Genomic DNA, 27,031 nt, shown 5'->3' with positions numbered 1-27,031 from the left:
GGCAACTCTGATGCCACAAAACACTAGTTAGTAAGGCACTTGAGAGGTTCAAACGGAGTGTTAACCGTTTTCGAGACGCACGATTGCCTATAATGACATCTATACTAACCTAGCTTAATTGAAATTTTACCATTTGCACAGATTTGTACAAAACGATATTATTCTCGGCTGTGTATACTTTGGCCTTTCTGTTTATACAGGGTCGGTGAGGTGAACTTACAATCCGAAAATCCTGTTCTTTACATCGTTTAATAAGTATAATTATATGTTGCTACTGTAAATAGGTAAATAGGTAAATGATACGTGTTGTAATATAGTTAGACATTCTAAGACCAATCGAGAATGGCGGGGTGACATTGTACAGTTGCCAAAAAAACAAGGACAAATATCAAACAGGGAATGCCACGCACCAAAAACGCAACCTCCTCAAAACGAAACCCACAGCACGTAGACGCGTGCATCACACACACACACACACACACACACACACACGCACGACGCACGCACGCACGCACGCACACACACACACACAGCCAACACATTAGGACAAAACGAACAAACAAAGGCTCACAGTGGGGCACCGCCTTGGAACGGTCAGTGGCAAAACACCACTCGGGAGCTTAAACCTGTTTATGGTGCGCACCCAACCTCACTTTTATCCTCACCATGTTCCAAAGACACGGGACAGTGTAAATAAAGCAATCCCCTCCAGGTGAATCTCTTGCACGCATAATGGAAACAAAAAGGCATGGCATGTAAAACACAAAAATATTCATGTATAAATATATAAAAAGCAAACCTTAAGAACAAATATCAAAACAGTTCAGTCCTGGTAGGATTCAAAGACTGCTTATCATAGAGTCCTCCCCCTCTTCCGTCAGACACAATCAAAGAGGGAAGCTAAGTGTCCAACTGTAAACGGGTTGTCATGGCAGTACTATATGCCCTATAAGAAACATTTATTTGTATCTAAACATTAGGCCTAAGTTCGTCCGACCGCTCCTTATTCTTTTAAATGACTTTCTTTTAGGCTCTTTACGAGGTATCAATTCTCTGTAGTGTGTAAAAAGATCTTTGGCTACTTTGGGGGCTGGTTTGTTGGAACTTGGCATTCCCTGTTTGATATTTATCCTTGTTTATTTTTAGATATGCAAACCTCCAAGTCGCACTGATTTAACATTGTTGGACCGAGGAGGCTATTAAAGATGCCTAGAGGTGGATATTGTAAGTCTATAAAAAGTATGTCCGAGGTCCAATGACGATTCTACCTACAAACAATAGTATAAAGCATAAACTAGTTGCAACTATTGTTATATATATTTATTATACATCCGATATATTTGCATATATAAAAATCAACTACACGTGTATCTGTTTTAAGCAATTAATGTTATTTCAGTTATATAATAGCTAGTTACTTTATGCAGGTTTTATATTACTTGATATGTCAAATAGTTGTATGGGCAGTTGATTTATAGTTCGCCATAGGTATTTTGCCGCAAGCAAACGTCCAGATGGGCCTTACTTAGGTTTACCAAAAACCGAGATTTGGTGGCAAGGTAACGGTAGTCTTGGCTTGAAAAATATCCGAGAGAAACTGGTGAGTTTGAATAAAATCAGAGGCTATCCAAATTTTATGCTCATCCACTGCGGCGGTAATGATTTCAGTAGATACAATTTGTGTTCAATAAGAAATAGCACCGATTTTCCAAATTCTAAATTAATAAGGTCCAAATTCTTCAGGAGTCAAACTGGAGATATTCTAGCAATATATCTGCAATGGAAAATGCGCGTAAGCGAATACATTCATTTAAAATAAAACGTGTTATTGACTTGGGTGGCTATTGCATTTTACATCCTGACGTCGTTGCGAAGTTTGAATGCCAATTCAATCACCATGTTGTACACTTGTCTTCCTTAGGCAATGACTTGTTCCTAAACAAATTGGCTTCATCTCTGGAATCAATAATCTCGGAAAGCTTAGGCGTATTTCATAACATTTAAGTCTGGGACACTACTGTTTTATATGCTAAGGGTTTGCCGAAGCCAGTATGTTATTTTGAGCCATCGGGCTTGCGCTCTGTCTCAAGCATCCGGCCAGTGGCAGTCGGCGTATAGCTGTAAACAGATGCCGGCGATAATGGCCTTTATTTTGCAGGCCTCTACCGCATAAAACATCATTGTTTTATGAACTAGCTGTTTTATACTTTGCTAAATGATATTTGTAGACAATTCTATTTTCACGATTTTCAATACATTGACAAGAACTTTTATTTAGATTTGCTCTTTATTTCCTTTTGTTCACCGGGATGCCCAAAAGAGATTTTCAAGTAGTACCCGGTATCTCAACTTTATATTAGGACTTGAAAGCGAATAGTTTTACAGAAGTTATTAAATTGAAATTATCTGATGGATGTGTAAAAGTTTATATTGATGCTGAAATAGATGTGATTAGTACTTTTGTGTTTTTTATTATTTGTAAATGTAGACCCGAATAAATGTATTTATTTGCGGTATATACACCGTGTTTTTCCTTATATGGTAGTTACCAATAATAACACGGATAAGTAGTTTTTGCAGATGACCACACTGCTAATAAACACTTTAAACCATTATCTCCAACAGTCGAATCCCAAGCAATACATGAACTTGAACAATGTGCTATTACAATCAACAACTGCATGAACTAAAATAAGCTCAAAATGAACACTTCCAAAACCGAGTTCATCATGTTTGGTAGTAAACTTGAATCTAAAAGAGTATGTAAAACGAAAGTGTAGAACAGCATGCTCAACTACTTCAGAATAAAATGTATCCTATAATATATTATTAAAGAGACTGCCGAAACTCTTGTGCTGGCATTGGTGATATCCCATTTAGATTATTTTAATGTCATTTTGTATGGTATTGTTCAAAACCAAGTAAACAAAATGCAACGAATGCAGAACATGCGTGCAAAACCTGTCCTAAATCGAAGAAAATATGACAGTTCCAAGCAAGCGCTCTATGATACTGGCTACCCACCAAAGTCAGAATCACATTCAAAATGCTCACCAACATGTATAATTGTTCAGTTGAAAATTCTCCGGACTATCTTTCAGGACTTCTCATAAAACAAAACAGACAAGGAACTTGCGTTCTTCAAACGTTTTTGTACTGTTGGACCTAAACTCTGGAATGAATTGCCTCTTGAAATAAGGAACTCAGACACATTGGATGTTTTCAAAAAGATATTGAAAACTCATTATTTTGGAAATTACTTTGCACTCTTTTAGAGACTGTGACTGTGAATTTTAAGATATTGCGGTAACATAAATATGAACAATTTTATCACAATTACAAAAACACAGTTGTTTGTAATAACTTATGGACAAGTCACAATAACTCACTTTTACTTAGTTACTAACAAAACAGCTATCTTACTGTATGTTAATATTCTAATATTGTATTAATCTTATCTGATTTAGCATATTCTTCTAGTTTTGCTGGCTGTATTTCGCATAAAACATGGTCAGATGTTGCAAAATTAAAAAGTTCTACCTGGAGAGAATTAAAATCCATAGAATGGGTTATACGGGTTTTGTTACCCTTTTTAACAAATTCGAGTGTTCAGTGGTTTTCAGACAATAAAAACTGCGAAGTTATCGTTCAAGCCGAGGGTTCCAAACAATATTTACATTTCTTAGCCCTAAATATTTTCAATTTTTGTACTCAGAACAGAATAAATTTGTCCGTGTTATGGATCCCACGGACAGAGAATGATCTCGCGGACTTTTATTCTCGTCTTATTGACGAAGACGTTTCAGATGATGATTTCTTTTATTACAATAGACGGATTCGCAAATAGTAACAACAGGAAAATTGCTAGGTTTTAGAACTCAAGAAGTGGTGCAATTGACACCTTGTCTCGAAACAGGGCCGGGGAAAATAACTGGCTAGTTCCCCCATATGCTACTTAGCATGCAAATGCATCTTACATTGAATTCATTGCCAAGCAGTCGGCACATTGATAGTGCCAAAATGGCTTTCTACCGCTTTCTGGCCTTTAATGCTTGTAGATGAAGCGTACACGTCGAGTGGGTATGTGTTAAATTCGCTAGAATAAAAAAATCAGAAATTATTGTCCCGGGAAACAATGGAAAATCTACTCCGGCCGTTTCAATAGGTCATTCTTAGCTGTCAGATAAGACGTAAGTGTTCAGTCGTTATAAATACCCTTTACGATCATAACGCATAAATATACCGCGTGGATTAATTTGTTCTATTTTTGATATGGTATTTTTTTATAATTACAGATACCGCATGTTTTGTTTTTTCATACAGTTCGTGGGCTGAGCGCGAAACTATTGTAACTGTATATGAATAAAGAACAAGATACAATAGTTTCGCGCTCAGCCCTCGAGTTGTTTATAGCCTATAGGTGGTTTTCCACAGCACGCTTTTTGTTGGACTTCAACTGGTTGTTATCACAGACGCTTGGGGTCAGGTGAGCGGCTCTGGGTCGCAATAATCTCTTGCCTTTCCAATATTTTTTTTGCAAATTACCATACCATAAGTACTGCAAACAACTATCAAAACGATTAAAACAGTATTTGACGGCGTTTTAAAAATGCCACCAAATACCATCAAAGCACTAAATACTACAAGATGACAAACCATTCGCCACTGTTTACATGTAAAACCCTAATTCTTACCTGGTTTATGATCCCAATACGAAACACACACATATAATTCTGGTGTTGATAAGTTCAGAAGCGTGTAATCGTTCTATTGCAATGCATGCCGAAATCCCGTTTTGTCCACAACCTTCATATTTCTTCGAAAACTTACACCCGTATCGGTACTGACAGCGAAAAAGCATCAACTTTCGACTCAATTAGGGGAATACCCAGTTTCGTAGCGCAAAATGTAAACCAGTCTATGATATCGCAAAAAGCGGAGAAAATTCAAGCTGCGTGTCAAATACATAAAAAAAATCAGTTTTGACTGAATTGAAGCCAAAATAAAGTGAAAAGGGATGTGGAAAGCACAATTTTGTACATCTTGGTAAGTATTTTTATTGATATGTATATTTTAAAACATGTGTAACAGCGAAATACGGAAAACAAATACCAAAGTTGTTGTTGTCGTATTGAACACGCAAACTCAAATAAATAGCTTGTGGGTGCCCAGACCATAAGTGATCAGAATTTCATAAAATTCAGACTGTAATTGAATTTAAACTTGTAGTACGACATATTTATATTCATAAGGTATTATTTATGCTGCAATTTCTAGTGTCGATTGTGCTGCATATTTAATATGTAACCTGGTTTATTCGGTCATAAATCCAGATGTCATAGAAAAATGTTACTTCGCGGATAATTTGAAACTTTTTAAAAGACAATTTTCTTAGGTAAAAATCATACAAACCTGTCTAAAATAAAACGAAGAATGGACCGAGTGTTGCAAATATTTTAAGAATTACGAGAGGGGACTCCCATGGTGTTAAATTTAGCCTACTATCTGCTGATTATTACATTTTAATGACTATGTTAAGGGGTTTGCACATGATTGAGTAGTGCAAAGCGAAAATAAACCTCAGAGGTAGCTGTGATATTTGGAAAATTCACTTTTTGAGATGGGTTCTTTATTTATATATGAATAAGAACTAAATAAAGGATATGAAAGATCAAAAACATTTCATGGAGTGAACACCATACGCACTACTGCGTCTTTCGTGAAAATGTAAATGGTGTTCATGAGTGAACTATATTTCGATCTTACATACAAATTTAAGCAAACATATTTTCATTTTATTTCATGTTTCGGCTAAAATACCCAATTTTAAATAGTTCCCAGTGAAAGATCTTTCATTGTGATAACATCAGATATATTTCATTCTGATATATCGTTAGTCCACTGAAAAGCGTGTAATGAAATACATTGTACTTGAAAAGTTTGTTTTTTTTAAATAAAGCGTGTTTAATACGTAAAATTACAACAGGCAATGTAGTAAAAAAGTAAAAATATCCTTATACTTGATTAAACTTTATAATCTTTTAAGAACAAAACTGTGAAATAAAAAAAAGTATGAAAAATAACTGATACAGAAATTGTTCCTTGTTGACAGGTTGCAAGAGCATTTTGAAGAAGATGAGAAGGAGGATGTAAGTTTGAAAATGGTATATTCAAGATATGTAAATGCAGGTGGAGACCTCAGTAAGTTAACATTTCAAAAATATATTCAAGGATTATTTGCAAATGTTAAAAGTCAGAAGATGTGGTTTCCAGAAGACAAAAAGGAGGCAACAATGTACAAAGGATTGAAAGAAAAAGAAGGTTTATTTGAAGAAATGGTATATGATTTTAATGTCATAAACCAGTGGGTGCCCTGGCCGTTTTTTGTTTGCTGAAAAGGTAGAATATGGTCTGTTTTGTGGCATGGTGAATGGGAACCATTTAATGAAAAAAAATTCTTTTTTCCCAAATGGTAAGTGGGAACTGTACGTAGGTGATTCAAAGATCAATTTAGAGCATCTTTTGATCGAGGACACTTTCAAGAATACCAGGTCATCCATTCACAACATATGTACCATTGTGTCCAAATTAAAAACATGCCAGGGTAAACAGAAAGAAAACGTGCAAGTCAAACATGACAAGAAGGTAATCTTAGAATACATAGGGGAAGAGAAAATAGAAACATACCGCTCAGTATCATGCGCAAGGTTGATACCTCTGACAGCTTATTCGCTCACGTGCAGGAAGTGCCAAAATGGCATTCAAACAAATGCTGCTGAGACTGAGGGTCCTTCCAAAAGACCTAGAATCCAAGCAGCTGACCAAAGTGTGGCATTTGATCCGTGCAGCGAGAGCATAGCCGACTCTGATGACATAGTCAACCTTTCTGCAAACAACCATCAAGATATGAGGGAAATTCTGGAAAAGATTATCCCTGAAGCGAATGGTAAAATGTTAGATTTTCTGGTAAATCAAAAACAGAATTTGGCACGTAATCCAACACAAAGGTGCTGGGACAAAAGAACAATCAGCCTTTGCCTATCACTGTGGTGTAGGAGCAGAAAGAATTATGAGCAGCTTCGTAACAGCAATGTTCTTCTTTTACCATCAGGAGAGACCTTAGGTTTGTATAAAAGTGTAGTCAATCAACAGGCAGGGTTCAATAAAGATGTCTTCCTATGGATGCAGCAAGAAGCAAAGAAATATAAGCCTTCAGATAGTAAACTCATTGGCGGTGTCTGTATAGACGAAATGAGCATCCAAGAGGACCTTTGTATGACCCAATCAAACGGCGAGGTGACACTTGTAGGATTTGTAGACATGGGTATGGAGGCCGACCATTTGAATATTCTTTGTACAGGGAAAAACGAACGATTACTGGCAACACACGTATTACAATTTTTATAACTAGGTTTAAACGGATTTAGGTTCCCATTCGCCTGCTTTCCAGTTACACAAACAAAAGCCGGTAACCTTCACTTTTTATTCTGGCAAGCTGTTAAATTTTTGAACATGCATGATTTTAAAGTTTCATTTGTATCTATGGACGGCGCACAAACAAATAGGGACTTTATGAAAATGTTTTTCGCAGACTCGTCTCCATCAGCTCAAATATTTTCTACAAAAAACATCTGGTCGCCTGATGACCCTGACATCATTTTTATTATGGACTATTCCCATGTAATCAAAAGAGTCCGAAACAATATCCTCAAAAGCGCCGAAGGAAAAACTTACGTTCGTCAGTTGTGTTTCAACCAGTACATTTACTGGGAACACTGGGTTAATGCCTTCCGATGGGATCGCGAAACAAATGCTTTTCCGATCCACAGGAAGCTGACTAACGACCATTTATTTCTCACACAGGAATCAAAAATGAGAAATAAACTCGCTGAGGATGTTATGAACGGCGAGATGTTAAATCTTATGGAAAGCTTCCAAAAGTCTCTAGGTGCAGATAGATACATCCTTGACGACACAATTTGCCTTCTTAGGGCCACTAGCGTCATTGTCGAAACATTTCGAGATCGGAGACCGATAGCTGACATAGAGGATGCAAGACTTGACAAATTGTTGAAAGCACTGGCATGGTTCAATCAGTGGGAAAAACACATTAAAGAAACAGACAAATTAACAGCCGCTGAAAAAGAAAAAAAGATTAATGTCAGCTCAGACGAGAGCAGACTTGAATTCCTGTATAGTAGGATTTGATAAACTTTGTAAAGATACCCTTCAACACGACAAACACTCAATTGTCCCTGCACGTGTCAACAGCGATGTAATAGAAAATATATTCTGCCAGCAACGAGGAATAATAAATGGAAACAATACAAATCCAACTTTCTTTCAGTACGTAAAAAGTATGAACAACGTTATCATTGGACAAAACGCTATGTCAAAAAATTCAAATGCTGAGCATCGAGGCTGTGAACCACTTTGTTTTAATGTTAAGAAGGCAATTAAACCAAAGAAGAAGACTGCAAATCCTAAAATGCCATTATCTGATTTAAATATTTAAGAACTTAAACACTTTGGATTAGTCACACAAAGCATCCCTAAAAGCGTCCCTAAAATTCCAACTTTGTTTTCAATATGACTATAATTCATAGAAAAACAGTCAAAGAAAATTACTAAAACTGCCCTACTTTTTTCTTCCTAATTTCCTGTATTTTTTTTAATTAAATTTTAGTTTAGGAACTACTTCATCATAAGGCATGTTAGTTGTATAGTCCATACAGTATTTGTGTAATAGAGATCCGCTTATGCTGGTGCTAGGAGGTTTTAGAGGTTTTGCACATTTCAATACTTGGCATGTACAGACTCCATCAAACGGAGTCTGCCATTATTCTGCTTTGTTGCATCCTATGCTTCCAAATGATTTTTTACAGATAATTATGTCTCCCACACACAGTGGTATGGGAGACATATTGATTTACTCCAGTCTGTGTTTCTATGTGTCCGTGTGTCTGTGTGTGTGTGTGTCTGTCACAAAGCTTGTCCGCACTCTAAGTCAAACATTTCTCATCCGATTTTCACCAAAGTTGAAGAAAATGTGTTTGACCATAAGATCTCGGCCAAGTTCGATAACTAGTCAAATCGGTCCAGGCATGTTGGAGTTATGACCCTTGAATTACCAAAAATCGGCCTTTTTACTCTTGTCCGCACTCTAAATCAAACATTTCTCATCCGATCTTCACCAAACTTTAACAAAATGTGTTTGACCATGAGACCTCGGACAAGTTCGATAACTAGTCAAATCGGTCTAGGCATTTCGGAGTTACCGCCTACCGAAAAAATCGGCCTTTTTTACACTTGTCCGCACTCTATGTAAAACATTTCTCATCCGATCTTCACCAAACTTGAATAAAATGTGTTTGGCCATGTGTCCTCGGCCAACTTTAATAACTAGACGAATCGGTTCAGGCATTTTTGAGTTACGGCCCTTGAATTACCGAAAAAAATCATCCTTTTTACTCTTGTCCGCACTCTAAGTCGAACATTTCTCATCAGATCTTCACCAAACTTGAACAAAATGTGTTTGCCTATAAGACCTCAGACAAGTTCGATAATGAGCCAAATCGGTCTAGGCATTTTGGAGTTCTGGCCCTTGAATTGTAGTGAGTAAACAGTATATAGAGACTGACTTGCTATTTAGATGATTAGGCAGTTGTGGGAGACATTCGTTTTTCTCAAAAGTAGCTCTAGTTTTATTTCTTATTCAGTGCAAGCAGTTAAACTTCAATCAAACATATCTAGCATGAAGTAGTTCCAAAACTTCAATTTTATATTAATGTATAAGAATTTAGGAAGGGGGGAGTAGGGCATTTTTCTGAATTTATTTTTGTACGAATTTTAGCATAATTGAAAAATGTAGGAATTTAAGGGACGCTAGACACCTTTTTTTTAATTAGGACGGGCTTTTACTGATTTTATCATTAATGTTAGCAACTGATCATCAGAGGGATCTAAGCGCGTGTGGACTGGCCGTACCGCTTGTGAAATCTGCTTGAATCAATTGCTTTCCTGTTTTTTGTGTGTGTTTTTTATGTCTTGTTAATTTTTCTATACATGGACAACTTCCTTGTGAACAGACCATATTTCTACCTTTTATATGCACAACCGATTTAGAATATGTATCCGAATTGTGATTCATGTTTACTTGTTTACTGATTTCGTTTTAATTTGTTTGTTTGTTTGTTTGTTTTGGGTTTGATCCTGTTTTTCAACAGTATTTCGTAGAAACTGAAAATAGTTTCTTTTTTAATTCTGCTTTTATATCCGTAGGACAGCGGGTACATTTATATACGTAGTCACAAAGCATATGTATGTTTTTGACAGCAAAAATAATGACGTCAGACAAACTTCTGTTTTAGCTCACCTGAGCACAAAATGCTCGGGCGAGTTATTGTGATCGCTCACCATCCGGCGTCCGTCCGTTGTCCGTCCACACTTTCCCTTAAACAACATCTCCTCATACCGGTAAACCACTTAGCCAATTTTTATGAAACTTCATATGGATGTTCCTTGAATTGTCCTCTTTAAAACTTTTAAAATAATTTAATTCCATGGCAAACGAAAGGAAAAAACTTAAGAATATTTTTTTTGCCCAAAACCGCAAAACATAGAACTTCAATATTTGGCATGTGATATCATCTACTGGTCTTCTATGAAGATTGTTCAAATTATACCTAAGGAGTGAAAACAGGCTCCGTCATTTGTATATGAGTTATAAAGAAAACATCACTTCCGAAATTATTTGATCATATTGCCTGGATTGTTTAATTATGATTACTTGATGGCCCCCAAGTCATAAGGGTCACTTGACTGTGACCTTGACCTACTGACAAACTTCCTTCATTTTAAAGATACAGCCTTGAAATTCGGATGACATATACAGTTTTACACACAGATCTTAATACTGACTCACTGACCATGAATGTTACCTACTGGCCTACTTTCATAGTATTTTAGCACCAATATGTGTAATTTTTGATACAGATTTCAATACTCATCTTGAATAGTCTTAATCATGACTTTCTGACCTACTTTCTTGTTTTTGAAGGTAAAGCAAAGAAATTTGGATAACATGTATAATGTTTGATACATATGTCAAGACTCATCTTCTGTATTCTTAACCCTGACCTACTGATAAACGTTGTTGTGTTTAAAGCTATAGTCACATTTGGGCCACCTGTATATTTTTTAAGATATGTCAGAAGAAATCTTGAATAATCTATACCATGACCCAATCACCTATTTTTTATTTCTAAAGCTTTAGCTAGGAAATTTGTTCATGGAAACAACTCAGCTCAGGTGAGCGATATAGGACCATCATTGCCCTCTTGTTTTTGGGAAGTAATGAAAATGGCAGTACATCGGCCAAACTTGAAAACGAAAATTACATTTGTATTGCTCTACATTCAGAGTGCACGCGCAGGGGTCTTGATGTATAAAAGAATGCATGTTGATATGTTTGTGCCCCCGCGCTAGTTTTGTAAACGGAGCGGGTGATAAGATGTGCCATTGTAGACAGTCAATCCGTCCGTCCATCCGTCCGAGTTTTTGTTGTCCATATCTGAAATACTATTTTACCAAGAGTCCAAAATATGCATACAGTGACATGAATGAGGCCCACAGTGTTATATGGACAAACGTCAAGTTTGTTTTACTTATTTGGAGTAACATCTTAGCGCTTTCTCACGATTTAAAAAATATATGAGATTGAGCTTGACATGTCAGCTTTTACGTATGAAAAAATATTGGAAAGGCCCTTTTTGATGTTGTCAGAAATTGTCGATATATGAATCAGATGCATATATTTCTGTATTTGAGGTTTGCTGACCTAGAAATTTCAGTTCAGTCATTTGCAAAAGGTCTTTCGTATAATAATAAATTATTGTTGGCTATATGGAAGCGTGAAAGGGTCATTAGTCGCTAATACGTTTTTACGTTACACAAATACTACAAAACAGTATTAGATAAAACAACTCACCTGCAAAGGCAAAACTCTACTTCCGTCCGGTCATTAATAGTGATTCAACCAACCAGCATAATCATGCCTTGCTGCCTGCCTGCCTGTTTGCCGCAAGGGGTGGCACACATATTCGAGCATCCGTGTCAAAAGAAATCAGTTTAGAGTAAATCTTTATTTGAAAAAGCTCATTTTGAGCGTAATTTATTAATCAAATCAAATCTTTATTTGGATGAAATTATTCTGCACATCCAAAATACCTTTCATATAACGTACATTTCTTTCGAAGGCACTGGCAAAGGTAAGCAACGGTAAGATACACAAATACAATTTATTCTAATTGCACCAATCTGATCAAACGATTCATTGACAAGATTAGGTTGGCGGTGGTAAATATGCAAGCTTTACATCCGTCTAGCCCCATATTTTGCAAAACTCAACATTTATACATGTTACAAGTACAGAAATACACTATAGAGGCGTATATAAAGAGAACATCCCATGATACACGTTGAAAAATTATAGTAAAATCAGCAAAGTAAATATGCAAACGCCAGAGAATTGTGCGGTACGGCCAGTCCACACGCGCAACAAAAAAAAACTGACTAATGTATCTACTCTGCTGACCTGTAGATGATTACCCTTAAAATAAAACATGAATAAAGTGTTTACAAAAGACAAAACTTTAACTGTGTGAGACGTACAAAAATCAAGCTAAAATGGAAAAAAATGATACACAGAAATTTCAAAGCACCTACTGTTCTATATTAAGTTTAAAAGTAGATATATGCAATGGCATTATTCACAAAATGGACAATAAAACTGAACTGTTTCATCTGTGTAGTTTTCCCACTGTTCCTCTGTTTGTATGCCAACGCAATGACCATGTACCCATTTATTACACCTGTCGCAACAAATCCAATTGGGCGAGTCATCAAATGTTTCAAAGCAAATTAAACAACAGTTACTCTCCTCACTCTCCGCTTCAACATCATCTTTTCGTCTCTTACTTTTCTTGCCCTTGGATTGTGATATTGTCGAACTTTTACCTGTTCTCTTCCCTTTACCTTTCCCTTTAGCCTTCTTATATGAACTTTCTTCCGGTTCACTAACTTCTAACATTGTTTCATCGCCGATAGAAATATTTGGCACGTTTTCAGAGGCATCTTCATTTGAATCAATCAAAATAAATACCTGTGGTGTTAACATCACATCACATTGTTTAATAACATTAACTAACTGGTCATTCATGTATTGCTTATTATGTTTCGAAAGTGTCGGTATTTCGTACGCCTCACACAGCTTAATTAGGTCTTTTTTAGAATAAAATTTGTCATGAAAGTACTGATCATCATCTAAAACACCAGCTTTCAATTTCAGGTGTGTAACTAATTTTCCAGTGGAATTATCACTATATATTTCAATCAGGGGCACTCTTTTTACATTATTGGCCTCTTTTTTCTCCATTACCTTTTTCCTGTGCGCTTTGCCCTTTTCTCGCTTTATGTGCAATAGATAATCTTTTCTAAAATGCGATGCTGAGACTTTAACAAATTTTGTAACAATTTCATCGAACAATTCCGATACGTAAGAAACAGTAACAGCAACAGCATCTTCGTCATCCGTCTCATTTTGAAGATCATTACCTTTTTCTTTAAATAAATCTAACCAAACCTGAAAAATTTCGGTATCATTCAAAAGGGTAGACTTAATATTTGAAATAACTTCTTGGCCATACTTATGTAAATTTTGAAAAGTTTCCAGTTTCCGAACTTTCTGATTTAGGGAATGAAAAAAGACAAATGCTGCATCAGTTATGTTAGTTAATCCTTGCCTAATGTTCTGTTTTCTAGCTGTTGCTTTTAGTGTTTCGGAAAATTTCGTTGAACCTACCAACTCGGAGTATGGAATTGTGAGTTGTGAAAGGAGAGAAACTTTTTTTCCTAGCAGTCTGCAGGCGTAATTCTTTCTTCGGGTCATAGAGAGATCGTTGGACTTTTTTTTGATAGCCGTACTTTAATTTACTAATGCAATAACCCACTATGTACCGCACATTCCCTTTCCCTTCTTCGCATTTATCAGATGGAATCAATCTTTCTTGTACATTGGTAACAGTTATACGTTGAGATTTTTTTTCAATGATGATAGCTTGAAGGCGAAACATAACTAAAGTACAAAAATATTGACCAACTTTTTCGAAACGGTCACCATACTTGCAATAGAATGTTTTACATAAACCAAAATATTCATTACTTTTCAAAAATATCTGACATCTGAGCGAAATTTGGTAACATTTTTCTGCTGAGAAAGTTCGGCATCAGGAAAGTTATCATCAGCTATTTTATTTATCTTCAAAAATTGACTACCTAGCCATGTAAATAAAGGTCTGGAATTTTTCAGAATTTCTTGATACAGTTCGGCCATTGATTCTTCCATTGGACTTCCTCTATGCTCATCAAAAATATTATTCAATAGTTCCATATGATCAAGATAATCTGGTAAAGGTTCGGGTCTTTGATTTAACAGGATTTCTTCATCATCTTTATGTTCTTGGTCATAGCGCTCGGTGAAATCTGTCTCTTTGTCGCTATCAATATCATTGTCGTCATCATCAGAACCATCATCAAAATTATTATCATCATCATCATCATCATCATCATCATAATAATCATCATCATGATTTTCCTCATTTAACAGAGAGTCTTGAAGTTCTGTATCAAAGGGAGTGAAAAGATCTTTCTGAATTTCTATTGGAATGTATAAACCCCTGCAACAACTTAAGTCAGCAATTTTTTCGTTTCTGTTTTATAAAATTTATTTACTTGAGGAGAATGTTCGGTTACCAAGCAAACTTTGAAGTTTTTAACCTGCAAGTTTTCTGGAGACATTGCACGCCCCAGTGCAACACCTATCTGACCTGGTATAGATGCATTTTCGCAATCTACAACAACTGATTCTAAAGTCATACCTTGTGATTTATGGATGGTAATACCAAATGATAACACGAGAGGGAACTGTAATCTTTTTGAAAGTGTACGCCTTGATACTGGATCAATTGTTGTAAACAAATGACGATTTAACTTTACCATTTTATCAGATTTGTTAAAATGCACGGTGACGTGATCATCAGTAAGTTCCTTGACTTTGCCAGTACTACCATTCACAAGACTTTCACTGAGGTTGACAACAAGCATAACCGGGCAATCTATTTTAAGACCTAGAATAGCAGGGGCTTGAAATCTATTTAGGTAGTAAGAGTCACCTTCATCTTTTGAATAATATAGTTTGACTGGCCCTGGCATTGATTTTAGTTTATCGTGATTGAATAATTTTGTTTTGAAATTTGTTGAGAAAAGATGAATAGTTTTTTTCAGTGACAGTTATATCCCTTTCAAAATTCTTCAGGTATGCAAGCGTTTTATTTGAAGGAGTCCCCTTTTCAATTTCATTTACGCAGCATATTAAATCTGAATCTTCCTGGCGAAAAATTGTCTATAGACAAATTATGTGAGGAACAGCATCAAAAAAGTATTTTGACTCAAAACAGTACTTCCCTGTTTCACCATACAAGTCGTCAGGTACTGGAGGGAGCTGATAAAAATCACCAGAAAGAATAATTTGGATACCCCCAAAATACCTATCATTTGCCCGCACAGATCTACACAGAAAATCAACGGTTTCAAACATTTTCTGGCTGACCATTGAGCATTCATCAATGGACAAAACATTACAGGATTTTATACGTTCCCTTGTTTCCTTATATCTTTCGTCGTTAACAATTAACTGGCTCAGTTCAGACTGCTACCGTTATTACAAATTGCGTAAATATTTTACTAAATTTTATTATCGTAATTCTGATTTAGTTTTAAAATTCAATAGTAATTTAAAGACACTTCTGCGAGAAGGTATTTCTAAACCCGTTTTTTTATGGGAATGTGGTTTACAAACTTCGTAAGATCTTGGGTCATGGTAATTTTCCAAATGTATTTGCAAAGATTATCAAACGTTTTATTAAAAGAGGTTACGACCCAACTGTTTTGAGACATACCGCATGTTTAGTGTTCAACCCGTTTACAGTTGGACACTACGCTTCCCTCTTTGATTGCGTCTGACGGAAGAGGGGGAGGACTCTATGATGAGCAGTTTTTAAATCCTACCAGGACTGAACTGTTTTGATATTTGTCTTCTGGCCTGTTTTGTCGGGCCCTTAAGGGTGTTTCTCTTGTTGCTCTGTCTTCTGAAAAGGCATTGAGTACATACGTTTTTGGTTCTTAAGGTTTGCTTTTTATATATTTATACACGAGCATTTTTGTGTTTTACATGCCATGCCTTTTTGTTTCCATTACGTGTGTTAGGGATTCACCTGGAGGGGATTACTTTTATTTACACTGTCCCATGTCTTTGGAACATGGTGGGGGTAAGAGTGAGGTTGGGTGCGCACCATAAACCGGTTTAAGCTCCCCAGTGGTGTTTTTGCCACTGACCGTTCCAAGGCGGTGCCCCACTGTGTTCCTTTGTTTGTTCGTTTTGTCCTTGTGTGTTGACTTTTTGTGCGCGCGTGTGTGTATGCTTATTGTTCGTCTTGTCCTTATGTGTTGGCTTTGAGTGTGTGTGTGTGTGTTGTTCGTTTTGTCCTGATGTGTAAGCTTTGAGTGTGTGTGTGTGTGTGTGTGTGTGGTGCACGCGTTTGCGTGCTGGGGGGTTCGTTTTGAGGAGGCTGCGCTTTTGGTGCGTGGCATTCCCTGTTTGATATTTTTCTTTGTTTTTTTGGGAATACCACCCTCTCCTATACCGCACCACCTGTGTGAAGTTTGCCCATTTTCATATTGCGTTGCTGCAATACCGGTGCTACAAGTAACCGAGACATTCTTTTCACGTGATAAAAGTTCTTTAGCTAACAATTTTAGAACATGCGTCTTACCGCTGTCACCTTGACCAGTGAGGATAACGTTATGACCATTCAGTGCTGTAGAAAAAAATACCCCTTGGTCACGACTAAGCATGAGAGAAATTTCAGAATTTTGAAATAACTTGTAATTTACTCTATTTTATATTTCCTTCTGTTTACACGTGGGAAAATAGTATGCATTTATAAATTTATATAGACTTGATAATTTAAATCGAGCTGAATGAAATAGCATCCACACGCTACAGTTGTATCACAATATTGGTCAAATTTTTGGCCGCAATTCATTCATATTTTGCGGTTAAAATTCTAAGCAGGACGACCTTGACTGTGGAACGGTTTGTAGAGTCGAAAGTTGATGCTTTTTCGTTGACAGTACCGATACGGGTGTAAGTTTTCGAAGAAATATGAGGGTTGTGGACAAAACGGGATTTCGGCATGCATTGCAATAGAACGATTACACGCTTCTGAAATTATCAACACCAGAATTATATGTGTGTGTTTCGTATTGGGATCATAAACCAGGTAAGAATTAGGGTTTTACATGTAAACAATGGCGAATGGTTTGTCATCTTATAGTATTTAGTGCTTTGATGGTATTTGGTGGCATTTTTAAAACGCCGTCAAATACTATTTTAATCGTTTTGATAGTTGTTTGCAGTACTTATGGTATGGTAATTTGCAAAACAAATATTGGAAAGGCAAGAGATTATTGCGACCCAGAGCCGCTCACCTGACCCCAAGCGTCTGTGGTTGTTATTAGAGGAATAGTGTGCACAGTGTATCATGCAACATGGTGTAAGATTAAGATTACTTACCTGAATCCAAGGACCTGCTTAAAAAGAAGAGCGAGACATAGTAAAGATGATGTTGATATGAGATAAAGAAAAGATGTATAGAAAAGATAAGATATAGAAGATATGAGATAAAGAAAGGATGCTTAGAAAAGATGAGATATAGAAAAGATGAGGAAAGGAAAAAGATGGGATATAGAAAAGATGAGATATAGAAATATAAAAAAGATGATTATAGAGATATAGATAATATTTAAGGCATAGGCATTGTGCCATGTGATATAAAAATAACGAAGGCAGGTCATTGGAGTCAGTTTTATCATCATTTTCCATGAACTATTAGTTTTATCAGTAATTTTCCTTTTTTCAAATGTTTTTAAATTTGGTATTTGGAAAGGTTTTCAACATTTAACCGAAGAAAAAATCCGAATCTTAAACACCTGACATATTTTACCTGATACGGTGCTGCAAATCTGATAATACCAGAAAACAATATGCATGTTATTTTAAAAAATGGATTTCATGTTGCAGTCAAATGAACATTATTAAAGTACTTCCAACATTAGAATTTCATATTGCTTTTTATCACATGTTTGACGTCGCGGCAGTGTATTAAAGCCATTAAATAAAAATGATAATACACTAGTGTAATAAAGCTTTGGCGTCGACGTCATTTATAGTAATGGCGACGTTCGTCAAATGGTCTTGTTTATATAGTAAAAGAAAGTCGATTTTTTGATGTTTCGACAAGAAAGGTTAACATGTGATAAAAAGAATATTACATTTGTGACTTTCCATATTGAATTTATTAAACTCGTTGAATAAAATTGATAAAATGCTCGGCAGAGCCTCGCATTTTATAATTTTATTCAACGAGTTTAATAAATTCAATATGAAAAGACACTCATGTAATATCCTCTATGTATTTAGTCTCATTACTAAGAAAATGAGCTCCATTTCAGTTATAGAACATAGCTTCTACGGGTTGAAGTGAGCACACGACTTTACTGAATATAAAAATCCATGCGAATCCAAAACAATCATTTCAGTTTTAAATGCTGCTAAAAAGCTGTTTGGAACACCTACAGAAAAGAAAAAGCCTCTAACCTCTGACCTCATTTTGAAAATGTTTACCTTAAATCAATAAGACCAGAGTAATTGGAAGCGAAACAAAAATCGAGTGCTGAATTTTAAGAACAAAATAATACAAATATTGCATTGATACTGTCAATACTAGTGCTTAAGTTGTACTATTTATTCAAACTACATAAAGTATGACCAAATAATACACGACCAACAGTAAAAAGAGGCGTGCTTGTTTCCATCGTAACTATATCGAAATTAGTAGATTTCATCTCACTAAAACTGTAGGGAATTGATACTTCATTCTCTGTAATTTTTGAAGAGCCGACATCTTCATATAGTAATTTAGATATATTTCAACTCGAAAAAGTATTATTATAAACTTCATAAAGAGAAAATAGAAATAAAACAAAAAGAAAGTTATTCATAATACATTAGTTAGAATCCTGCAGGTCTGTTCTGTTACTGCAAGCAAACGTGCAAGTAAACGTACTGTATACAGGTATAACGTGACATTAATTAAATAGAGGTCACCGTGTTTATTACGAAAGACCCATTGTGTCATTTCAACTTCATTATTTTACGCTTTCTGTTTCATGATTTCACGATTTCCACTTCATGAAATCATGAATTCACGGTTTCTGCTTCCTTATTTCACGATTTCCACTTCATGAATTCATGAATTCACGAATTCACGATTTCTGCTTCCTGACTTTACGATTTCCACTTCACGAATTCACGATTTCTGCTTCCAGATTTCACGATTTCAACTTCACGAAATCACGAATTTACGATTTCTGCTTCCTGATTTCATGATTTTCACTTCATGAATTCACGAATTCACGATTTCTGCTTCCTGAATTCACGATTTCCACTTCATGAATTCACGATTTCATGATGAAACTTCACGATTTCACGATTTCCACTTCACGATTTCACAATTTCCACTTTATGAATTCACGAATTCACCATTTCACCATTAAACTTTACGATTTCTTGATTTTACGAATTCACCATTAAATTTCACGGTTTCACGAATTCACGATTTCCACTTCAAGAATTCACGACTTCTCGATTTCACGATTTCATAATTATAGTAAAAAATTTCAAGTTTTCGCGACTTTATTAGTCACATGACTAATGTATGACGTAGAAAACCGCGGGTTTGAAGTGGAAATAGTGAAATCAAGAAATCGTCAAATCGAGAAGTTTAATCATGAAATCGTGAAATCAAGAAACCGTGAATTTGTGAAGTTTTTCTCGTGAAAACGTGAATTCGTGAAATCGTGAATTTGTGAAATCAGGAAGCAGAAATCGTGAATTCATGAAGTGAAAATCGTGAAATCAAGAAATCGTGAAAAGTGAAGTTTAATCATAAAATCGTGTAATCAAGAAATCATGAGATGTTTTTTTTTTTCGTGAAATCGTGAATTGTGAAGTGGAAATCGTGAAATCAGGAAGCAGAAATCGTTAATTCATGAAGTGGAAATCGTGAAAATAAGAAATCTTGAATTCGTGAAGTTTTTTCGTGAAATCAGGAAGCAGAAATCGTGAATTCGTGAATTCATGGAGTGGAAATCGTGAAATCATGAAACAGAAATCATGAAATAATGAAGTTGAAATATCATCACGGGTCTTTCGTATTCCGTAAGCCAGCTGGATGACTTCCTCACATGAAGAATTCTACTCGAAACCACATCGGTCATAATCGGTTAGGGGCAAGTGATTTGAAGACAGCGACCCAGGTGGCTTACGGAAGGTAGGTGGGTCTACCTAGGAGCCCGCCCATGATGAAATAATACCAGGAGGGGCACCTCAGGCCTCCCTTTCATCATGAATGGCTAGGCCACATTACCTATAATTGCGTCGATGTAACGTAAAACCCGACAAAAACTAAAACAGTGTATTTAAATGTCATCAGATAACCAAATGGTATAAAATAAAATATGATAAAGTGATTTATTTCAAGTGTTGATAGCTCATTTCTGTTGGAGCGTATATGTAATATGACTTATGAAGAAAGGTGCATTTTCAATCATTAGTTAATATGTGTATAGACCCGAGTCCTGTTTGATGGGTGATATGTGCGTTCTCTAACAATTCACGTTATAACAATAGAGTATACTGTCTGTTCTGTTTCTTGTTGTCTTTTTTTAGTGAAATGCATAATCCTCACTATCGTCACAAGCAGTGGCAAAAACGGCAAGCCTCGCTCCTTCCAGGACCATATCTAGCCGAGTCTGAGAAACCCTTTCTCAAAAGACAGTAACCTGTTATTCTCTATATATCACAAAAAATGTTTTATGATGAAAGAGGATTATTACATAAATATAGACTTTAATTAAATTACATTTTATCATGAACAAATTTCATCGCTAATAGAAACACAGATTCACCCATTATCAGATATGTACATCAATAAAAAAACACTTTATAACACCACAGGAGTTTCACGGGATATAATGTAGACGTTCTAGATCGCCAGGTTTTCTCCGTGGGATTTCTAAGAGATTGCTGGATTGGTAATTTAGCGGCAACAGCAGGATTTGACATAACTCGAGTCAATTTTTCCCGCGTTTTCATAATCATTCTTACTTGGCGCGCTAATACTGTAAACACCTCTAAAACACTTGCCCTCGCTTCACTTGCCGAAGATTCAAAGTATAACAAGTTGAATTCAGCACATGTTCTTGAAAGGTCGGATTTTGATGCTTCGTTCCTGTCAGTGAGATCGGATTTATTAGCCACGATGCCGATTGGTACTTGATTGTCTTCCCGCATTATCTGAATATGTTCCGCTATGATTCGAGCTATGTCAAAACTGTTTCTGTCGACGCGCAAACTATTACAACACAGTCTGCCCATTTAACCTGTTCTTCACTGACGTCTTCTTTCTTAACCTTAAATATTTGAGAACAGACTGTTAACAAACTAACATTTAACGCTACAGTACTTTTAGCTCAGGGTTGAATGAGTTTGCTACCTGCATTTCAATAATGTTTTAGACTGTTTTAGGTTTCTTTGCTGCGTCTCCGTGTACCACTATAAGTTCACAGTCACAACATTGTTTTTGTACTTGTTTGAATATGGAAATGAGAAATAATTTATATAAATACAGATAAAGTTAACTATTAAGTATAAATGGTTTCACTTGAAGAAGTGTGTGTAGTAAGAAACAGTGCAGCCAAGCTTATATTACAAAAACGATAAAGTTTGTAAATTTGTAAATGTTTGTAGATTTGGATAGTGTATTACAACAGAACATTGTCAGCACCATACAGCTGGTTTCTGGACCTAATTGGATGATTGGGTGAATGTCAGATCACTCACAGTGTGTAAGCATACGTCTTATGTTATTTAGGAGACGTAAATGTTAATTAAAAAGAAGTTTATCCAAAGTCAATGAAATGCACTAGAGAAAGTGCATGTGTAAATGAATCAAAAGTCCTATAGGATTTATATCACCCCAGTTGCATTACTTTTGAAATGTCCCTCGTATACATGGCTGATATGCATTGCTTTGCAGTGTCATTATTCTTTCTGTTAAAATGATTACCTGTCCTAGTGTGTCTATGATGTGTAAGGTCACGTGTTTGCCATCTATAAGTGTATTTATTTATTTATTTGGGTTTTACGGCGCACCAACACAGTATAGGTTATATGGCGCCAAACAGGACTACAAATTTTGGTTTCACATTTCATTTACATCGAAATAAAAACATGAGGTATGGAATCAAAATTTGCATACCTGCTGGAATCACAGAGTTACTGCAAAACCAAGTGTTAAGACCCTATTAGTCGCCTCTTACGATCATGCAAGGGTAAGGCAGTGGTTCCCATTCTTTTCATACACAGATCGTCCCAGAACCACATGGGGCCTATAACTGTACAATGACTGTACAATGACTTTATAGTATTTCTGTAATATAGAAAGAAAACACATAAAACTTATTCCGTAGAGGAATAAGTGACAATGTACATATAAAAGATGATATTGTTTTGCTATTTTGGATGCGTCTGTCTTTGTCTATTCTGTTCCGACATTTGAATATATTGTGAATTGACAGGAGAGAGAGAGAGAGAGAGAGAGAGAGAGAGAGAGAGAGAGAGAGAGAGAGAAGAAGAAGAAGAAAACCGAATGCAGTATGAATTAAAAATGAAAAAGTTAGAACTGGAAAGTTGGAATGCAGAACCTCCAAGTCCTTCGTCCTTCTCACTTTGATGTCACCAAATATGATAGGTTAGTTCCACTTTTTCAAGAAAAAGAAGTTGACAAGTATTTCATGCATTTTGAGAAAATGGCTGGAAACCTTAAATGGACTGTCTTCTTTTACTAAGTGTTTTGATTGAAAGCCGTGAAATTTATACACAGCCGTCAGTAGAACAACGTTCAAATTATGAATGTCAAAAATGTAATCTTGAATGGTTATGAGCTTGTTCCTGAAGCTTACAGGCAAAAAATTCGAAATTTCAAAAAAGATAGGTACTAGTTATAGAGAATAACAGGTTACTGTCTTTTGAGAAAGGGTTTCTCAGACGAGGCTAGATATGGTCCTGGATGGAGCGAGGCTTGCCGAGTCTGAGAAATCCCTTTCTCAAAAGTCAGTAACCTGTTATTCTATTTATCATGCCATAATTTATTAACTTTTATCCTACCATTATGCGAAATAAAGTGCAAAAATAGGGGTAGACCAGATTTTGCTGTTTTGCCGGACTTCTTTTTTATTTATTTTTTGTTCAAAATGACGCCATCTTGTTTTTTAAGAATAACTGCTAAAAGACATTTACGCCAATATTTTTATAAACGCGCTCTTAATAGGTACGTGAGACCATGCCAGTAATGTATAGCGTATGCCTACCATATTTGCAATTACCACAAAAATGTTTTTATAACGGAAACGCTCGTAGAAACGGAAAATGACTCATTGCAAAGCGTTTGTTCAGGATTTTAGCTCTCTGCATTTACATCATGGAATATTGCATCTGGAATGAACTTCCATGGAATAAAATCAACGGTAGATCAAACGGTACTGCCTATTTTTTCTGCCAAGCGGCGTTATGGCGTGTGTATTAAATTCACTTCAAACGTTTGCTTGGTGAGAATGGGTGTCCGTCTAGCAACTGAATTTCGGATAAAATTTAACTTTGGAACAAATTGAAATTATTCTTTCGTGTTCAGCAAAACAGAGATGTGGTTACAAAACACAAGGTTAGAATTTGTTGTTTCTTCCGCTTTTTTTTATATTTTTGGATTTTAAAGACCTACTTCAGTGCCGTATGAGGGCGTAATAATTTTTAAATGCAAAATGGACACAATCTGATGTCCTCGGATTTAATCATAGGTTTAAACAGTGCAAAGTGTTCTCAAGTCACTGACCTGAGAAAGCCTGCTTTTCTCAGACAGGCTTTATCAGGCAGTTGCTATAGTAATGGCATGATAAATGACAAGGTAAGGCAGTTAATGTTAACTGAAGAATTCAAAAAGTGTGTTGGCACTGAGGTCAAACTTTCTTGGATGAAAAACAGGTTGAAAATTTGGAAGAGGCTGCTAGATTGGCTGATGATTATACTTTAACTCATATAATGTCCTTCAACAAACCAAATTATTTGAACAAGAAACCATATTTTCCACAAATTAGTTCTACGTTCTCATCTGATGATAATTTTTATACAGGAAGTTCTCAAAAATAAAAATTTTCAGGTAATACATCTGTTGAAAATTCAGGAAATAAATCTGAAGGAAATCTGGACACATTATCTCTCAATGTTTTTCTCTAAAAAGGAAGCAGGGAAGAGATGAGGCAAGACCTACAGTTTAGAATTTAACATAAAGGTCATCAGAACAAACATTCTGACCAAGTTTCAAATGGACTGAGTCACGGCTGTTGCCTTTAGAGTGTTCACTAACATTTTCTTTAATCTGTCCTACCGACCTATTTCTTGATTCCACATAAACAAATTTCAAACTTGATCTAGAACTTATCAAGATAAATATTTTGGCCAAGTTTCATAAAGTGTTCACACGCTTTTCCTATGATCTGGCTTACTGGCCTAGTCCTTAACATCACATGACCCAGATCCATTCTAGACCTAGCGATAATCAAGAGAAGCATTCTGACTAAGTTTCATAAAGACTGAGTTACAACTGTGACCTATAGATTGTTCACAAGCTTCTCCTTTGATCTGGCCTTATGATCTAGTTTTTGATTCCACATAACCCAATTTCAAACTTGATCTAGAAATTACCAAAATAAACATTTTGGCCAAGTTTCATAAAGATAGAATTAAAACTTTGGCCTCTGTAGTGTTCACAATGTTTCCTATGATCTGGCCTACTGACCTAGTCTTTAACCTCACATGACATAGATTCCAACTAGACCTAGAGATCATCAGGACAAATATTCTGACTATATTTCATAAAGATTGAGTGACAACTGTGGCCTTTAGAGTGTTCACAATGTTCTCCTTTGATTTGACCAGGTGACCTAGTTTTTATCCCAAATGACCCAGATTCGAACATGACCTATAGATTATCAAGACAAACATTCGGATTATTCTGATTATTCTGATTAATTCGTATGAGTTTCAAACTTACATTGTTGTCTCAAGAGTATTGACAAGATTTTCCTTTGATCTGGCCTAGTGACCTAGTTTGTGAGCCCACATGACCCAGTTTCGAACTTGACCTAGAATTGATCAAGACAAACATTCTGACTTTTCATAAAAACTGTATCAAAATTGTGGCCTCTAAAGTGTTCACAAGCTTTTCCTTTGATTTGACCGGGTGACCTAGTGTTTGACACATATAACCCAGATTCGAACTTAAGCTCGAATTCATCAAGACAAACATTCTGACCAAGTTTCATAAATATAGGGTCAAAACTGTGGCTTCTAGAGTGTTCACAAGCTTTTCTTTGATCTGGCCTACTGACCTAGTTTTTGACCCCACATGACCCAGTTTCGAACTTGACATAGAGATCATCAAGACTAATATTTTGACCAAGTTTCATAAAGATTGGATTACAAAAGTGTGTGTTGTAATAGTAACTAAGGTTCTCTCTACTAAATATCAGCAACAACAACTGTGTTCTATAATAACTACTATTTAATATTGACTATATTCTGCGATGATAATATAACCATCAATGTCTTTCTTCATAATTCTCTAACATAGTTCACTAACATATTCTATTATTAACAGAACTTCTGTTCTTCAACATTAATTGCCTCGATCCTAACCTAACTTATTCATTTGCGTGTATCGGACGTACATATCTAACCTAATTGAGTACCAGAATGATACTAAAGTTCTGTCTTAAAACTTCTACCTACAATGTATGAAAGAAATGACTCGTGACTTGAGTCATATGACGTGATCAAAACACTGGGTGTTTATAATTACTCCGTCATTTATCCAGTTGGTCAGTTGTCAAAACGATTAGTAATTTGAAACATGTATTTCTGGACAATGCATTAACTGCACAATATAATGTAACCTGTCATTTATTGCACATGACTAATTTTTTAGACAGGAAAGCTAAGTGTGAAAAGGAATGCGAAATATATTCTTCAAGTACATGACTTGTTTTTGACCGGAAATCTGAAAAGAATGCCAGAAACGTATTTGGTATAATAGATTCTTTAAACCATTATACCACAAGTGGCCTCTAGAGTGTTCACATCGTGACGGACGACGCACGCCGATGGACGCCGGACAATGAAAGGTCACAATAGCTCACCTTGGGCACTTTGTGCTCTGGTGAGCTAAAAAGAGGTAAGATAAAAAGTATTCCTGTACTTGAGGATTTGGATAGGTCTTGCACTATAATTGCAATGTCTGTACATGATGGCAAGCAAGCTTTCAAAAGATAATAGGTAAGGGTAGATTTCTCGGAAGCACGGAGTACCAAAAACACAGCCCAAGAGCCACGCATTTACATAGTAGGCCCGCAACAAAAAGAAGCTGTAATGGATAAATATTTCAGACGGGTTGTTTCAAACTGCCAACAAGTTTATGTTAATATAAGCTAAATATTGATAAAGGGGAAGGAATTGTTAAGAGGCGAAATGGGGTTGGGGTGAGGGAGGAATCCGAAGGGGAAACTTAAACAAAGATGAATATACAAGGGAATGCCAATTTCTTTAAAACAGTCGCACTACAACGTAAACCATAATAGCGCAGACACTCAAGTACCAAAGATAAACACACAACGACGATCCACCGAATAACAGAAAAACGAACAAGCAACACATAAGAAAAACAGTAGGGCACCGTTATAG

The 27,031-nt window shown here is 35.9% G+C and overlaps 1 protein-coding gene across 1 annotated transcript; it reads right to left on the bottom strand.

Annotated features, from left to right (window-relative positions):
• Positions 1-21,166: 21,166 nt before the first annotated feature.
• On the bottom strand, positions 21,167-22,670 carry LOC123530744 (ras-related protein Ral-A-like; the record flags this gene model as incomplete). The annotated part of the gene is made up of 3 exons (XM_045311517.2): positions 21,167-21,593; positions 22,231-22,351; positions 22,630-22,670. Coding segments are annotated over 3 exons (589 nt in total), but the record flags the coding sequence as incomplete, so codon positions are not given.
• Between the last annotated feature and the right edge of the window lie 4,361 nt (positions 22,671-27,031).

The sequence above is a fragment of the Mercenaria mercenaria genome, unplaced genomic scaffold (assembly GCF_021730395.1).
Source record: "Mercenaria mercenaria strain notata unplaced genomic scaffold, MADL_Memer_1 contig_3727, whole genome shotgun sequence".
Lineage (NCBI taxonomy): Eukaryota > Metazoa > Mollusca > Bivalvia > Venerida > Veneridae > Mercenaria > Mercenaria mercenaria.
Note: the sequence above shows the minus strand (reverse complement) of the source record. Positions and strands in the feature narration are given on the sequence as shown.